The sequence below is a fragment of the Schistocerca nitens genome, chromosome 10, assembly GCF_023898315.1.
Source record: "Schistocerca nitens isolate TAMUIC-IGC-003100 chromosome 10, iqSchNite1.1, whole genome shotgun sequence".
Lineage (NCBI taxonomy): Eukaryota > Metazoa > Arthropoda > Insecta > Orthoptera > Acrididae > Schistocerca > Schistocerca nitens.
In genome coordinates, this window is record NC_064623.1 from 54,954,324 (window position 1) to 54,973,581 (window position 19,258).

At 45.0% G+C, this 19,258-nt stretch overlaps 1 protein-coding gene across 3 annotated transcripts in view; it reads right to left on the reverse strand.

Moving 5' to 3' along the window:
* Positions 1 to 19,258, reverse strand: part of LOC126210097 (interference hedgehog) — a 640,582-nt gene that overhangs the window by 89,860 nt on the left and 531,464 nt on the right. For all 3 annotated transcript variants that reach the window (XM_049939232.1, XM_049939231.1, XM_049939233.1), the window contains exon 4: positions 193 to 427. In XM_049939232.1, coding sequence (XP_049795189.1) covers positions 193 to 427 — 235 coding nt within the window. The remainder of the gene's footprint in view (positions 1 to 192; positions 428 to 19,258) is intronic.

The window sequence follows — 19,258 nt, forward strand, 5'->3', positions numbered from 1 at the left end:
TTGAACTAAGTTTGAAAACAAGTGGGAAGGATGTATCTATACACTGTAAAACTTTCACACATACTGTGTACTGTATTTTTACAAAAATAGTGTGCATTTTTTTTTGGAGTGACTCGGGGGGGGGGGGGGGAGGTTATTATTTCCGGTGTTCTGCTCCCACTGCCTCAGCCTAGTTATGCCACTGGCACTTACCGGCTTGAGCAGCGGCGCTCCTGGGCTGGAGACGGTGTTCGTCCCGGTAGAAGAGTAGCGCGGGTGGTGGCACACTCGGGGGCGGCTGGCAGGGCAGCACCAGACTTCCACCCACGGCCACGTGCACCTCCACCTGCTGGCTCGGCCCGTCGCCACCAGGGAAGGGGTCCAGCCGGGCCACCAGCAACTGTGCAGGCGTCGACACCAGGGCCGCCGCGCCGAACCACGCCACGCACTGCAACAGGCGTGAGGTCACGTGTGGGCGTGTCTGTCTCCGTGGGGGCTTTGTAATAGGTTTATTTCTATTTCAATGGGTTTGTCTCACAGCACGGTATCAGTAAGTTCATTAAATGCCTAATCATTTTTTAACCCTAAATTCAGATAAAATAATAACAAATTTACTTTTGGAGTAGAAATTATGCAAATAATAATCACACACTGGACCCCTTCACAAAAATACTAACTCATAGCAAAAAAAATTACTTTTTCTAATTATACTGTACAATAAAAATTATTTCTGAAAAATTATTTAGTCCCATAAAATCAGTTTTCGTAATTTCCAACTTTTGTAGTGATTATACAAAAGAAAATGTAAAGGAGAACTACTATGTTTACATGGGGCTCGCAAAATCAGATTTCGTTAATTAATATCACAATACTATTTTCTGGATGGTCGTGTTAAACACCCCAAAATCAATTCTGGAAATCAGTTTCTAGCTATTTTCAGCCATAATTGCTATGTTTGTGCACCGTGACTGTGTGGGATAATTATTTATTTCAAGTTTCGGCTACCACTCACTTTTTATTTTATGCTTACTCTAACATAATGCAATGCGTTTCGAACATGTTCTGTTGATCTTCAGGCGTTTATACATACATACATACATACATACATATGGAGAAATGTTACTTACAAATAAACAGTCATACACTAGATTAGTCTAGAATTCTTTGTACATTGTTTTTTTACTGTAGCTCCTGGTGTGGCATTTGGGGGGCAAGGAGGGGGGGCAGTGTATGTCTGGAAATCGAAATCAGTGATGTCTTCTGCTGATTTTCTTCCTTGGGTTGACTATGTATATCACAGCCTGTATAGGATGCAGATAGATTTGCATCAGTTATGTATTACGAAAATAGTGTGAAAGGCTTTTATATGACAGTTGATCACTTACTGATTTCGATTTCTAGCCATACACTGCCCCCCTCCCTCCCCACAAATGCCACACCAGCAGCTACAGTAAAAAACAATGGACAAACAGTTCTAGATTAATCTAGTTTAAGACTGTTTATTTTTAAGTAACATTTCTCTATATGTATGTATGTATAAAGAAACGACTGAAGATGAACAGAACATGTTCGAAACACGTTGCATTATGTTAGATTATGCATAAAATAAAATGTGACTGGTTGCAGGAACTAGGAATACATAATCATTTTCTAGCCCTTGATTTTCTACTTCCACAATCGATTTTCGCTCCCATGTAATTTTCACTGTCGTCATTCCCTTATACAGCTGATGACTGTCCACATTCCCAACTGCGAATACATTTCATGTGTTTCATAATGGCTGTAGTTGCCTCAGTGCCTGTTTCTTGGGACATGTATGCATGTCCGAAGAAACATTGCATCGTAATATGTAATAACAAAGCCACTGCAATATCGCATTTATCCGCCGACACCTGGCAAGCGACTTTTGATATATAAAACACATATGTTCGAGGAAATGTAAGACATATTATTTGGCCGAAGTGTGCCAAAGTGCAGTGTCACCCCTCTTTACACAGCATTCTTCTATCGGACATCACTATATTTCGTTCTGTGGAATTCAATCGAGTATATTTTGTAATGGAAGCCATCAAACCAGTTGGCAGGTTTGACATCCTGCCCCCCTTTTTTTTAAAAAAAAAAAATCCTCACAATTAGTGCTGGGTGGGATTATTTGTATCCCAAAGAATAAGAACTCTTCAGTAAATTTGCACTATTTATCGCCTATTACCTAATAATTTTGTCTTTTTCGTGGCATAAAATTAAAAATAGGAAACATAAAACCAGTAAAGGCAGTAGGCAAGCAAGACAGTTCACATTTCTTCAATCCTTAGATCCCAATATTTTTTTCCTCTCTGTAATTTTGCTACAGCTTCACACGGAGTGCTTTCCTTTCTGCGAAAGAATCTATTACTTCATCAAAGTTCGTCAAACGTTTTGCTATATGAAAAATCAAAATGTCGTTGCCTACTACTGAAAAAGCTGTTATACGAATAGTACCCAAGACTGGTGTGGTTTCTCGATTTGATTACGTCTATTTTGTCATTGTCTACTATATAAAACGAAACAGACCTTTCTAATATTGCAGCAACTGTAGCACACACCGATAAAGCGAGATTGTGTTGGCACAAATGATCATTTTGTTGTTAATTTACACTCTGGTAGTCTGAATATACGGATTTCGGTAGTAATTATAACAACGCTAATCATTCGCACACCCAATAAACCACATAAACACACAGCGACTGGCATTCACCCATTGCGGTTATTCTGTTCAGTTAGTATAGTCCCTTCCGCTTTTGTCAGCGGGAAAGTTTTTTATTTATACATGCGACGGGGATTCCCCTGGCAGAGACATCACGTACACTATGCACGAATTCAAAAATCAACTTCATGATTCGATCAGAAACCAACTTAGAATGTGTTCAAAAGCCAACGGGGATGCGTTTCAAAATCATATGAATAATCGATAGACCAACGTGCTAGGAGCTTTGTGAAACATGTTTTTTTTTTCTCTTTTTCTTCAAGAACATGAATTTGGCGCCCCCTGAAATTGCTGCCTGGGGTAGATACCCCCACTCTGCCTGGCCGAGAGTCGTGCTCGGATAGCCTTATGGTAAGGCAACCGCTCGCAATAGGCGGGAAATCCGGGTTAGAGTCTCGGTCCGGCACAAAATTTCAGTGTCATCGTTTCATTATACACCTGATGGTTCTCTGTATTCGCAATTGCGGATACATTTCATGTGGTCTTCATGGCCTGTTTGGGAGGAGTTTAGTTTCAGTTTTATTAAAAATTTTACTGTCCATCCATAGAATGTTGAAGTACTTATCAGGTTCTGAGTGTCCCACTAATATCAAAATACAGCATACATGAACAGCGTCTGATTCAAAAGTCAAGTTAAATTGACGAAGATCGTTGGTACACGTACAGGCTTATTTTGATACATCGGTGGTTAGATAATGGCGAATCTGACAAACAAGTTTGCTCTTTTACGAGGGCCTTAAAAAGTTATTAAAGGTTTCATTGTCCATTCGAAGAGAGCAGATATAATCAACGGGTTCTGAGAGTAATATTTCTTTTAGCAAATTTTTATGTGTAAGTAAATCTCTGTCTTATTTTACACCAGTCGTTGGACAAGCGTCTTGTTTCCTTCTTCTTTAAGAGGGGACGTTCGTGACAAAAACACAGTATTTAAAAGATGCGACAAACTCAATTTTGAAGATACATTAATGACATTTTGTACCATGCTTTGCATGATATTAACACATTTACTGTTAAGTTCCATGGATTATACATATTTAAGTTTTTCACTCTGCAGCGGCGTGTGTGCTGATATGAAATTTCCTAGCAGGTTAAAACTGCGTGCCGGACCGAGACTCGAACACAGGACCTTTGCCTTTGCGGGTATATCAGCGCACACTCCGCTAAAGAGAGAAAATTTCATTCTGGAAACACCCCCAGGCTTCGGCAAAGCCATGTCTCGGCAAGATCCTTTCTTCCAGGAGTGCTAGGTTCTGCAAGTTTCACAGGACAGCTTCTCTGAAATTTGGAAGGTAGGAGACGAGGTACTGGCGAAGACAGCTGTGAGGACGCGTCGTGAGTCGTGCTTGGGTAGCTCAGACGGTAGAGAGCTCGCCCGTGAAAGGCAAAGGTCCCGAGTTCGAGTCTCGGTCCGGCACACAGTTTTAATCTGCCAGGAAGTTTCATATCAGTGCACATTCCGCTGCAAAGTGTAAATTTCATTCTGCAAGCATGTGATGTATGATCTAAAATATCAGAGATGGCATTAGTGATAAGGCTAGACAGATAAAATACTTCCCCAGTACCGAAATTTCCTCCCAAAAATGTCCCCAATGTTTCCATTTTCCTAAAAGTCCCCCCCCCCTCCTCAAAAATGCGAAAAAGAACCCCAACCTGGGGTCGCTATTTCAGAGTGTGCGCAATTTGAAATATGCGGCACTGACGTATTTACAGAGTATACGAGTAATCTACACAGTGTCCCACTTCATGGCACCCGCAAAACAGTCTCAGTTCAATGACAGATACAACACAGTTCACGGCTTATTCACACCAAAGCACAGTCCTCTAAAATGTTCAAACCAGCTACAGCGCAAACGCTCTGTTCCCCCAGTGACTCGCCGACTGGCGTCCATCACACACGTGAAAACTGCCTTAGTTCAGTCACGCATAAACGCAGAGCGCAAATTTAGCAGTTTACTCGACATTACTCGCTGCATTTCTGTAGTTCACTTGGTTAATATTGATTTAAATGATCTATCTGTGTCCTCACATGCCAAGCTGTGTCCTCAGCATTCTGCGTTCTGTTAGTCATCGCCCTATCACTGGATTGTTCAGTTTCGACAGTCGAAAATGGTTCGCTTACAGCAAAGACATTTACAGCTATACCACAGTTCTACATTACAGTCGCGACACTCCATCTAGTTTTTCTTGCCCACAGCGATAGGGGCGCCCCAAGCGGCCAGCAAGCGACACTTCTGAATACGATCGGATGAGTGCGAATGATAACTTTATTATTGATTTGCAACATAGTGAGTGTACGCAGTGCCATAAAATTCGATAATAACTAAGACACCGCAATTGTCTTATTTTACTTTCGTAGGAACCCTGAGAGGTATGAAACGAACACTACAGGGCGGTTTATTTACGATTCTCTTGTAATGTACAGATATTTACTGAATAATGTTTTTGTTTAATAACAATAAATTGCTAGTAAACTCCAGAAGACGTAATACCAACGTTATTTAACGTACCAAATAAGCCACCACACCTGTGGCTTAAGGGGAAACCTCTCAGACGTGATAATAAATCGTCAACAGCAATGAAACTGTTTCCGAACATAGGGGAAACCAGTTCCACAACTGTTGCTAATCTGAGCAACTGACGGCAAGAATCTTCCACACATTCGCTTTTGAAGGAAATGTAATTATATTTCTAAAAATATTCCTTAGCAGAAAGACGAGTCAGGTGTAAGATTGGGCGAATCATTACAGTCCATAAGGTTTTTTAAGTGTCACGGAAAGTGCCGATCACAATAACTACAGAAATACATGCTTCTCATGCAAGACACATGTATTTACATTCTCTTGCTTTCAGAAGAGTAAGCTGCAAATACACCATTCATGTGTCTTGGTAACTTACTACCGCATGGAAGGCAAAAATACAACTACTACCTCGTTAATTACATAGAAAATAACTAAAACCAAACATTATCCTTATGACAAATGTGACTGTGCTTTCTCACCGCTTGGAGCGCTAATGTGTCCAGCTCGCACCAGAGAATGTTGTGACTGTATATTTTAGACTATCATCTATACTCTGCAAACCACTGTGAAGTGCGTGACAGAGTGTGCGCTCAATTGTACGCATTATTAGGGCTTTTACCCCGTTTTAGTCACGATTCAAGTATGGTTGGCTAAATACATCCGTGCGGACTGTGACTAGTCAAATATTACATTCAATCGCTTTGGCCAGTGCTCTTTTTCTAAATACGTTTGGGGGACTTTCACGCTAGATATAATGCGGCGATAATTACTGAAGTTTTCAATATAGCTGATTATTTACGAGTATTTAACTATAAAATTACATTGTCATTAACACTACCTAGCATTATAATAGTTTCCAAATTGTCGTCAATTCATTGCGCCTTCCCACTTCACTCTTGATATCAGTGACACAATGTCTGCCGTTTATAAACCAAGAGCGTGCATAACTCATAAACTGAAGCAACTGCAGTGGAGGACCTACCAATTTAACGAACATCAGATTGCTGACGGTCTAAAGATACACTACTGGTCATTAAAATTGCTACACCACGAAGATGACGTGCTACAAGCGCGAAATTAAACCGACAGGAAGAAGATGCTGAGATATGCAAATGATTAGCTTTTCAGAGCATTCACACAAGGTTGGCGCCGGTGGCGACACCTGCAACGTGCTGACATGAGGAAAGTTTCCAGCCGGTTTCTCATACACAAACAGCAGTTGACCGACGTTGCCTGGTGAAACGTTGTTGTGATGCCTCGCGTAAGGAGGAGAAATGCGTACCATCACGTTTCCGACTTTGATAAAGGTCGGATTGTAGCCTATCGCGATTGCGGTTTATCGCATCGCGACATTGCTGCTCGCGTTGGTCGAGATCCAATGACTGTTAGCAGAATATGGAATCGGTGCGTTCAGGAGGGTAATATGGAACGCCGTGCTGGATCCCAACGGCCTCGTATCACTAGCAGTCGAGATGACAGGCATCTTATCCGCATGGCTGTAACGGATCGTGCAGCCACGTCTGGATCCCAGAGTCAACAGATGGGGACGTTTGCAAGACAACAACCATCTGCACGAACAGTTCGACAGCAGCATGGACTATCAGCTCGGAGACCGTGACTGCGGTTACCCTTGACGCTGCATCACAGACAGGTGCGCCTGCGATGGTGTACTCAACAACGAATCTGGGTGCACGAATGGCAAAACATCATTTTTTCGGATGAATCCAGGTTCTGTTTACAGTATCATGATGGTCGCGTCTGTGTTTGGCGACATCGCAGTGAACGCATATTGGAAGCGTGTATTCGTCATCGCCATACTGGCGTATCACCCGGTGTGATGGTATGGGGTGCCATTGGTTACACGTCTCGGTTACCTCTTATTCGCATTGACGGCACTTTGAACAGTGGACGCTACATTTCAGATGTGTTACGACCCGTGGCTCTACCCTTCATTCGATCCCTGTGAAACCCTACATTTCAGCAGGATAATGCACGACCATATGTTGCAAGTCCTGTACGGGCCTTTCTGGATACAGAAAATGTTCGACTGCTGCCCTGGCCAGCACATTCTCCAGATCTCTCACCAATGGAAAACGTCTGGTCAATGGTGGCTGAGCAACTGGCTCGTCACAATACGCCAGTCACTACTCATGATGAACTATGGTATCTTGTTGAAGCTGCATGGCCAGCTGTACCTGTACACGTCATCCAAGCTCTGTTTGACTCAATGCCCAGGCGTATCAAGGCCGTTATTACGGTAGAGGTGGTTGTTCTGGGTACTGATTTCTCAGGATCTATGCACCCAAATTGGGTGAAAATGTAATCACATGTCAGTTCTAGTATAATATATTTGTCCAATGAATATCCGTTTTTCATCTGCATTTCGTCTTGGTGTAGCAACTTTAATGGCCAGTAGTGTAGAATGAAGCTCTTGTAGGTGTCATAATGAGATTGATTTGTGAAACCCCTCATTCACGTTCACAAGTAGACATGGGAACACATTTCACTGTATTCAGAAGAGGCAGGGGGACCCACCAGGGTAGCAGAGGGCGCTAATGCGCTGCTTCCTGGACTTGGGTAGGCGCGCCGACCCCTGATCGAATCCGCCCGGCGGATTAACGACGAGAGCCGGTGTGCCGGCCAGCCTGGATGTGGTTTTACGGCGGTTTTCCACATCCAACTAGGTGAATACCGGGCTGGTCACCACGTGCCACCTCAGTTACACGGCTCGCAGACATCTGCACACATTTGTGCTATTCCATGGATTCCACTAGATGCAGACAGTTGGGGTACACTAATTCCGTGCTGGGGGGGGGGGGGGGGGGGAGGCGGAAGGGTGGCAACAGGAAGGGCATCCGGCAACCCCTTAAAATTAACATGCCACATTCGCTTAACCATCAGACCCCGGAAGTCGGCATGAATGCTTGGAAAGAGAGAAGAGGAAGGAGGGAGGAAGTAGAAGTTTTGAAGATATGGAAGAATACTTGCAGAAAATTTATGACGGACAGGACGAAACAAAAACACATGACGAGATAGAGGGAGACGAAAGAAACATCACCATCAGAAAGGAATTAGAAAGACAAGACCTGCAGATGTAGCATGTACAGACAGCTGTATTAGAAATTAAAAATGACACAGCAGCTCTTGGAGTAGAAGACATCAGAGTGGAAATGATCAAAGCTGCAGGACCTACCCGAATTTAGTGGCTGTATAGAGTAATGAGGATACTATGGACATATGGAAAAATTCCTGGTGATTAGACAAAGGCAATTATTGTACCTATGCTGAGAACGGTAATAGAGCACTCTGTGAGGATTACAGAGGAGTAGCACCATTGTGCCCCTGCGTGATGAAAATCAGGAATAAGACAGAAGCACAGTTAAAAGAAGAAACAACAAGGATTTCGACCTAGAAGATCAACTGTAGATCAACAGATTTTAGAGAAGATTCGGAAATTTGGAAAAGACATCGATGTTGCCTTCATAGATATAAAAAAAGTTTATGACACTGTTAGAAGGGAAGAGATATGGCAAGGTCAGAACAGACTTAAATTCCCAAAAGAAATGCAACTGAGAATCAGAAACATGTTCAAATATTCCTGAATTGTGTTATAATAGGCGGCGAAAAATCAGAATGATTTCTAACATAAAGAGGGGTTCGGCAAGGAAGTGTGATCTCGCCAGTGCTTTTTAAAACAGTAATGGATATCGTAAGGAAAGTCCGCAAAACACAGCATATGCCGATGATGTGATGATTTGGGAAGAAAATCGGCAGGAATTGGATGAACACGTAAATACCTGGCAGAGAGTAATTGAAGAAGCATACATGGAAATGAACTTAAGAAAACGTGAACTAATGAAACTCAGCAAGAATAAATGAAAACTGTATGTAACTTGCAATGGAAAAATTATTAAAGAAATAGATTCTTTCAAGCGTTAGGAAGTGAATTAACCAGAAAGGAAACATCGAGGATGAAATTTCGGAGAGAATAGAAAATAGTAGAAACTGGAAAGTACCTGTCAAAGCAACGATCAGGATGCACAAGTCATTATCTGCCAATTTTGATCTATGGATCAGAATGTTGGACTTGACCAAGAAAGAACCGAGCAGAATACAAGCAACAGATATGAGATTTATACGAGGGATCCTGGATAAGATGGGGAGGGACAGAATAAGGGATGAAACCGTATGAAACAACCTGCAGATCAGTCCCCTAAAAGAAACTACGGAGGGAAATAGGCTTAAATGGTTTTGCCGCATTAAACAATGGCACGAGAAATACTTCCCAGAAGAGCCCTAGAATGAACAGAATCTGGACGAAGATCAACCGAAAGACCACGAACAAGATGGAGAGATCAGGTGGAAGGCGATGTGAACTGAAGAGGACTGCAATGGTAGGAGGTGCTAAATGATAGACTGTGGGTGCAAACAGAAGCTTGGAAGAAGCTCTGTGAACGATCTGCGTAAGCAGAAACCTTTCAGGTAGAAGAATATGAAGAGAAAGAAGAAGAGGAAGAAGAAGAAGAAGAAGGGGGGGAGGAGGAAGTATGCAGGCATTTTTTTCTCCCTCAAATAATCCCGAAATCCTTTAAGTATCCGTCAACCAGAAAGACCGGGAAGACGAAATAAGGTTTTTATATTTGTTTCACCGTATGTCATTCCAGGATTACCAGGCCAAGTCGATGAGTCCAACACTTCCGCACAATCGGAAGTAGCAATATCACCGGCTGTTTTAGCCAGTCATAAAATTTTCTGGGTTAGAGACGTCTGCTTTATGTTATCCTTTCCAGTGTAATTCGTCTGAAGTTCATCTCTTCTACTTCTCCGAGATCTTCACAGCAATGAGGACCATTGTTCAGTTTCCTTTCCTAGAACACCCAGCTGGTTTCAGACCTTCCGTTGGGCAGAACACGTGGCTGATAATTCTTGAAGTGTTCAGGTATAAATCTTCTCTTCTATCATTCAGCGACAACGTCTAAATCTCTGACTTTTCAGTCGCGCATGAATTATAGGCAACTTTTAGCATTTAAATGCAGGAGAACAAGTAAATTACTTTGTAATTTTGTTGCTCTTGTTACCTTAACTCACGGCTTAATGGCGTTCCAGCATCCCCAAGGGATTCTTTCTTTAACTCACTGGAACAAGTCTGCACCGGAGATTTAATATAACACACGTGTATTAAATCGCAACATAACTATAATTTACCGCTGCGCAGACAACGGGTGATCACTGTTGTTGCGTTAAGTCGCTTAAAAATGATATAGAAAAAATAAAAGGAAGATTTTCTAGATTTTTCCACACTCGAATAACACCATAACTGACTGCTGCCCTAGGTGTCTACAACCGATACTAAACTTTTTATAAAACACAAAGATGCTTGTGGCGTAGAGCAGCCCTCTACGCAATGTTAATTTCATTTACATTAGCGTCAACTTACAGTAAACGTCTCTCTTAATTACGTCCTTTAATTACTATGGTCTTGTTCCGTGAACTGGATTTCGGCTCCGAGAAATTTATCGGCCAAATTGAGAAGAAATACAATAAAACAGACACGCACTGTATATTCTGCAAATTACACTCATCAAAAAAAGTTTTACATCACCTCAGTTACGAGAGTTCCAGAACCTATACATAAAATTGGAATAGAGATCAACATGAACATTATTTCCGCCCTTTTTATTCCTCATGACAACCACACATTGCATGTTGTACCACCATATGGCGAGACCTTCAGATGTGGTGGTCCAGATTGCTGTACACACCGGTACCTCTAATACCCAGTAGCACGTCCTCTTGCATTGATGCATGACTGTATTTGTCGTGGCATACTACCCACAAGTTCATCAAGGCACTGTTGGTCCAAGATTCTCCCACTCCTCAACGGCGATTCGGCTTGGATCCCTCAGAGTGGTTGGTGGGTCACGTCGTCCATAAACAGCGCTTTTCAATCTACCCCATGCATGTTCGATAGGGTTCGTGTCTGGAGAACATGCTGGCCACTCTAGTCGAGCGATGTCGTTACACTGAAGGAAGTCATTCACAAGATGTGCACGATGGGGGTGGGATTTGTCGTCCATGAAGACGAATGCCTCGTCAATATGGTGCCGATGTGGTTGCACTGTCGGAGGATGGCATTCACGTATCGTTCACCCGTTACGGCGCCTTCCATGACCACCAGTGGCGTACGTCGCCCCCACATAATGCCACCCCAAAACAGCAGGGAACCTCCACCTTGCAGCACTCGCTGGACAGTGTGTCTAAGGCGTTCAGCCTGACCGGGTTGCCTCCAAACACGTCTCCGACGATTGTCTGGTTGAAGGCATATGAGACACCCATCGGTGAAGAGAACGTGATGCCAATACTGAGCGGTCCATTCGGCATGTTGTTGGGCACATCTGTACCGCGCTGCATTGTGTCGTGGTTGCAAAGGTGGACCTCACCATGGACGTCGGGAGTGAAGTTGCTCATCATGCAGCCTCTTGTGCGTACAGTTTGAGTCGTAACACGACGTCCTGTGGCTGCACGAAAAGCATTATTCAACATGGTGGCGTTGCTGTCAGGGTTCCTCCGAACCATAATCCGTAGGTAGCGGTCAACCATTGCAGTAGCAGCCCTTCAGCGGCCTGAGCGAGGCTTGTCATCGACAGGTCCTGTCGCTCTGTGTATTCTCCATGTCCGAACAACATCGTTTTGGTTCACTCCGAGACGCCCGGACACTTTCCTTGTTGAGAGCCCTTCCTAGCACAAAGTAACAATGCGGACGCGATCGAACCGCGGTATTGACCATCTAGGGATGGTTGAACTACAGACAACACGAGCCGTGTACCTCCTTCCTGGTGGAATGACTGGAACAGATCGGCTGTCGGACCCCCTCCGTCTTAGGCGCTGCTCATGCATGGTTGTTTACATCTCTGGGCGGGTTTAGTGGCATCTCTAAACAGTCTTAGGGACTGTGCCTGTTATACAATATCCACAGTCAACATCTATCTTCAGGAGTGTTAGGAACGGGGGTGATGCGTGTGTGTGTGTTGGGGCTTATGGGCGCTCAACATCGAGGTCATCAGCGCCCGGGGTGATGCAAAACTATTTTTGATGTGTGTACTTTTAAGCATGGAAAAGACACATCTTATCAAAACGAGAGTGAGGGAGAAAAGTGGTACTAGAGAAAATTGAAAAAAAAATAGATTTCAACTATTTTCACAGATCTTGTGTCCTTTTCATTAAGAGGTGTACATGCGGATTAATTTAAATGACAGGATAAACGTACCGTGTTGTTGTTGTTGTTGTTGTTGTTGTCTTCAGTCCTGAGACTGGTTTGATGCAGCTCTCCATGCTACTCTATCCTGTGCAAGCTTCATCTCCCAGTACCTACTGCAACCTACATCCTTCTGAATGTGCTTGGTGTATTCATCTCTTGGTCTCCCTCTACGATTTTTACCCTCCACGCTACCCTCCAATGCTAAATTTGTGATCCCTTGATGCCTCAGAACATGTCCTACGAACCGGTCCCTTCTTCTTGTCAAGTTGTGCCACAAACTCCTCCTCTCCCCAATTCTATTCAATACCTCCTCATTAGTTACGTGATCTACCCATCTCATCTTCAGCATTCTTCTGTAGCACCACATTTCAAAAGCTTCTATTCTCTTCCTGTCCAAACTATTTATCGTCCACGTTTCACTTCCATACACGGCTACACTCAATACAAATACTTTCAGAAACGACTTCCTGACACTTAAATCAATTCTCGATGTTAACAAATTTCTCTGCTTCAGAAATGCTTTCCTTGCCATTGCCAGTCTACATTTTATATTCTCTCTACTTCGACCATCATCAGTTATTTTACTCCCCAAACAGCTAAACTCCTTTACTACTTTAAGTGTCTCATTTCCTAATCTGATTCCCTCAGCATCACCCGATTTAATTCGACTACATTCCATTATCCTCGTTTTGCTTTTGTTGATGTTCATCTTATATCCTCCTCTCAAGACACCGTCCATTCCGTTCAACTGCTCTTGCAAGTCCTTTGCTGTTTCTGACAGAATTACATTGTCATCGGCGAACCTGAAAGTTTTTACTTCTTCTCCATGGATTTTAATACCTACTCCGAATTTTTATTTTGTTTCCTTTACTGCTTGCTCAATATACAGATTGAATAACATCGGGTAGAGGCTACAACCCTGTCTCACTCCCTTCCCAACCACTGCTTCCCTTTCATGCCCCTCGACTCTCATAACTGCCATCTGGTTTCTGTACAAATTGTAAATAGCCTTTCGCTCCCTGTATTTTACCCTTGCCATCTTTAGAATTTGAAAGACAGTATTCTAGTCAACATTGTCGAAAGCTTTCTCTAAGTCTACAAATGCTAGAAACGTAGGTTTGCCTTTCCTTAATCTATTTGCTAAGATAAGTCGTAGGGTCAGTATTGCCTCACGTGTTCCAACATTTCTACGGAATCCAAACTGATCTTCCCCGAGGTCGGCTTCTACCAGTTTTTCCATTCGTCTGTAAAGAATTCGTGATAGTATTTTGCAGCTGTGACTTATTAAACTGATAGTCCGGTAATTTTCACATCTGTCAACACCTGCTTTCTTTGGGATTGGAATTATTATATTTTTCTTGACGTCTGAGGGTATTTCGCCCGTCTCATACATCTTGCTCACCAGATGGTAAAGTTTTGTCAGGACTGGCTCTCCCAAGGCCGTCAGTAGTTCCAATGGAATGTTGTCTACTCCCGGGGCCTTGTTTCGACTCAGATCTTTCAGTGCTCTGTCAAACTCTTCACGCAGTATCTTATCTCCCATTTCATCTTCATCTACATCCTCTTCAATTTCCATAATATTGTCCAAGTACATCGCCCTTGTATAGACCCTCTATATACTCCTTCCACCTTTCTGCTTTCCCTTCTTTGCTTAGAACTGGGTTTCCATCTGAGCTCTTGATATTCATACAAGTGGCTCTCTTTTCTCCAAAGGTCTCTTTAATTTTCCCCGTACAACCAAGAATTTTAACGTGCAAGATGCATTACAACACGACGCGATGGGCAGAAGCGATGGGCGTTATGCTGTGTGTATGCGTGTGCGTGTGTTTGTGTGTGTACAGCACACTCAAGACAAGTTCACAGAGCAGCTACAGTGCAAATGTTTGAAGGTTGCTGCAGGCAGCAGTTACAAACATGACGTCATAGGCACGAAGATTACCGACTTGCGGCGGTATGTATCCAGCAGAACTAGGGGGCAAAGTGACACAGCTACGGGAAAAGATGGTAGCACCCGTTGTTTATATTAAGTCTTATGGCTTTATTGTTGTGATTATAAGAAATAGTGTGTAAAAAATTACATCTCACACCACTATTTTGTAAAAATATGATTTCTCATGGTGAGCTTCATCACAGGTTTTCGGATATTGAAACTTGTGATTTATATGGGGGGGGGGGGGGGAGAGGAAGGGAGGAGAAGGTACGGGGAGGGGGGCGATTGTATGGTTCAAGACGTGCGTTCCGACACCTAAAACTCTTACAACTTAAGTACTGACTCTTTCTCTAAACTATCTTGCAACGAAAGGCAGGATGGTACCGACCATATAACCGACAAGAAGGTAGCATTAAGTGAATAACGAAGTATACCGTGTCCCGTATCTCGGCTAACTCAGAGAACAAGAAAGTACTCACGACAGGTTGCCAGTGATTCAGTTGTCGGGAACGGTTGGCTGCTGCTTCGAAACGTTCGAAACAGTTAACGGTATCGCTTTTCCCACCACCGACTGCATGTCCGAAAGAACAGATACCATCTTCATACACTGCTGGCCACCGTAAATGCAACACCCCGAAGGAAGCATCCGAATCAAGTGAAATTTACACCATGGGATTGCAGCGATGAGACATGCAACTGATTACAATTTCAGCGCAGACGCACATCACGCGCGCCTGTGGCGCCACCTCATAGCGCCATTTAAGGCTTGGCGATTTCGACGTGTACGTTCGGCACGTGTGTCTACCTTGTGGTTGTTTCACAAGACGATCAGTTATGCCTCGTAGACAACAGCGAACATCGTTTGATCAAGTATCCGAGTTCGACAGAGGAAGGATAGTGGCTTACCGAGATTGTGGATTATCATACAGAGAAATCGCTAATCGTGTTGGACGAAACCAAACAACTGTAATGCGGATATGTGACCGTTGGATGCAGGAGGGTACGACGGACCGACGTGGTCGATCGCATTCACCTCGGTGCACCACTGCACGTGCTGATAGGCAAATTGTGCGCATGGCAGTGACGGATCGCTCAGTGACATCCCGAACCATAGCACAGCACATTGCGTCTGTAACGCATCATCCAGTGTCTGCGCGTACCATTCGACGCCGTTTACAGCAGAGTGGTCTGTCCGCAAGACGTCCATTGCTTCGTCTACCATTGACGCAGAACCACAGACGTCTCCGTCGCCAATGGTGTGATGACAGACGGATGTGGACGGCAGAATGGAATGACGTTGTCTTTACTGACGAGGCACGCTTCTGTCTGCAGCACCACGATGGTCGGATTCGAGTGTGGAGACACCGTGGAGAGAGGATGCTGGACAGCTGCATTATGTACCGCCACACTGGTGTTGCACCGAGTATTATGGTATGGGGCGGTATTGGATATTACTCTCGCACGCCTCTAGCACGCATTGCCGGTACTTTAAATAGCCGGCGCTGCATATCCGAAGTGCTGGAGCCAGTTGTCCTTCCTTACCTTCAGGGCTGGGCCACAGCCATATTTCAACAGGATAATGCGCGACCACACGTGGCACGCATTGTCCAAAGGTTCTTCGTCAATAACCAGATTGAATTGCTTCCCTGGCCGGCTCGCTCTCCGGATCTTTCGCCGATAGAAAACATGTGGTCCATGGTTGCTCAACGAGTGACCCAGATTACATCCCCAGCTGCCACACCAGATGATCTTTGGCAACTTGTGGAAGGTGCTTGGGCTGCTGTACCCCAGGAACACATCCAACGTCTCTTTGACTCAATGCCGAGACGTGTGGCAGCGGTGATCTCCAACAATGGCGGCTACTCTGGCTACTGATTCTGGCAGGAACCACATGTCACAGACGTCTGTAAACGTAATCACACACACACACACATGTTATCTACAAAATAAATTTTGTTGTGCTACCTCTTGTCTTTCTTGGTGTTGCATTTACGGTGGCCAGCAGTGTATATACACTCCTGGAAATTGAAATAAGAACACCGTGAATTCATTGTCCCAGGAAGGGGAAACTTTATTGACACATTCCTGGGGTCAGATACATCACATGATCACACTGACAGAACCACAGGCACATAGACACAGGCAACAGAGCATGCACAATGTCGGCACTAGTACAGTGTATATCCACCTTTCGCAGCAATGCAGGCTGCTATTCTCCCATGGAGACGATCGTAGAGATGCTGGATGTAGTCCTGTGGAACGGCTTGCCATGCCATTTCCACCTGGCGCCTCAGTTGGACCAGCGTTCGTGCTGGACGTGCAGACCGCGTGAGACGACGCTTCATCCAGTCCCAAACATGCTCAATGGGGGACAGATCCGGAGATCTTGCTGGCCAGGGTAGTTGACTTACACCTTCTAAAGCATGTTGGGTGGCACGGGATACATGCGGACGTGCATTGTCCTGTTGGAACAGCAAGTTCCCTTGCCGGTCTAGGAATGGTAGAACGATGGGTTCGACGACGGTTTGGATGTACCGTGCACTATTCAGTGTCCCCTCGACGATCGCCAGTGGTGTACGGCCAGTGTAGGAGATCGCTCCCCACACCATGATGCCGGGTGTTGGCCCTGTGTGCCTCGGTCGTATGCAGTCCTGATTGTGGCGCTCACCTGCACGGCGCCAAACACGCATACGACCATCATTGGCACCAAGGCAGAAGCGACTCTCATCGCTGAAGACGACACGTCTCCATTCGTCCCTCCATTCACGCCTGTCGCTACACCACTGGAGGCGGGCTGCACGATGTTGGGGTGTGAGCGGAAGACGGCCTAACGGTGTGCGGGACCGTAGCCCAGCTTCATGGAGACGGTTGCGAATGGTCCTCGCCGATACCCCAGGAGCAACAGTGTCCCTAATTTGCTGGGAAGTGGCGGTGCGGTCCCCTACGGCACTGCGTAGGATCCTACGGTCTTGGCGTGCATCCGTGCGTCGCTGCGGTCCGGTCCCAGGTCGACGGGCACGTGCACCTTCCGCCGACCACTGGCGACAACATCGATGTACTGTGGAGACCTCACGCCCCACGTGTTGAGCAATTCGGCGGTACGTCCACCCGGCCTCCCGCATGCCCACTATACGCCCTCGCTCAAAGTCCGTCAACTGCACATACGGTTCACGTCCACGCTGTCGCGGCATGCTACCAGTGTTAAAGACTGCGATGGAGCTCCGTATGCCACGGCAAACTGGCTGACACTGACGGCGGCGGTGCACAAATGCTGCGCAGCTAGCGCCATTCGACGGCCAACACCGCGGTTCCTGGTGTGTCCGCTGTGCCGTGCGTGTGATCATTGCTTGTACAGCCCTCTCGCAGTGTCCGGAGCAAGTATGGTGGGTCTGACACACCGGTTTCAATGTGTTCTTTTTTCCATTTCCAGGAGTGTAGTTCAGGCTAATCAGCCATTGACCTCCTTCTTCTGTGCGGATGCACACATATTGCCTGAACTCTTACGGGACTCGGTAAGATTGTCTGCCGCGAGTAATGAGTGTAATGGGCAGGGGCACTACGAATGTAGTGTGTGGACATTAAGTTGAGAGTGTGGGTCTCATGGGGAGCGTGCAATGGATGAGTCCCTGCAATCGCCCTATCCTCGGTGGCTCAGATGGATAGAGGGTCTGCCATGTAAGCAGGAGATCCCGGGTTCGAGTCCCGGTCGGAGCACATCTTTTCAACTGTCCCCGTTGATGTATATCTACGCATGTCGGCAGCGTAGGGTCTTGATTTAATTATCATTTCATTACAGACTGCATTGGCACCGTTTATACTGCAATTACCAAGAAATAAAAATGAAATAAATTCGATATATGTACGTGAAATAAATCGTTGGCAAGCATTTAAGTTCTCCAACATCGTAAAGACGTTAATTTCCGGACAGAAAAGTTTAGGGATACGCCCTCCCCAGCGTTCCCTCAGAGAAAGAGCAATGCCTACGGCAGCGATGCGTAGGCGGCTGTAATATATTCCTAGATTCATCACTTGGCATTCGTTCTAGGAACTTTCTAAGTAGCTTTCCTTGGGATAGTTGGCGTATATCTTCGGGTGTCTGTCAGTCCAGTTTTTTCACCATCTTCATGCCACTCGAACAAACGTGCGACCTTTGTGCTGCCCTGCTCTGTATACGTGCAGTATCCCCTGTTATTCCTATTTGGTACGAGTCCCACACACTTGAGCAGTATTCTAGAATGGGTCAATGTGTTTTGAATGCACTCTCTTTTTAGTGTTATTGCATTTCCTTAGGACTTTTTTTTAGTCATAATTGTTCTGACTCGTTTTATGCGGCCCACTACGAATTCCTCTTCTGTGCCAACCTCTTCATCTCAGAGTAGCACTTGCAACCTACTTCCTCAACTATTTGCTGGATGTATACCAATCTCCATCTTCCTCTACAATTTTTACCCTCTATAGACCTCCCTAGCACCATGAAAGTTATTCCCTGATATCTTAACTGACGTCCTACCATTCTGTCTCTTCTTCTTGTCAGTGTTTTCCATATATTCCATTCCTCGCCGATTCTGCGGAGAACACCTTCATTCCTTACCTCATAGCCCACCTAATTTTCAACATTCTTCTGTACACCACATCTCAAATGCTTCGAGTCCCTTCCTTTGCCGCGCGGGATTAGCCGAGCTGTCTAGGGCGCTGCAGTCGTGGACTGTGCGGCTGGTCCCGGCGAGGTTCGAGTCCTCCCTCGGGCATGAGTGTGTGTGTGTGTTTGTCCTTAGGATAATTTGGGTTAAGTAGTGTGTAAGCTTAGGGACTCATGACCTTAGCAGTTA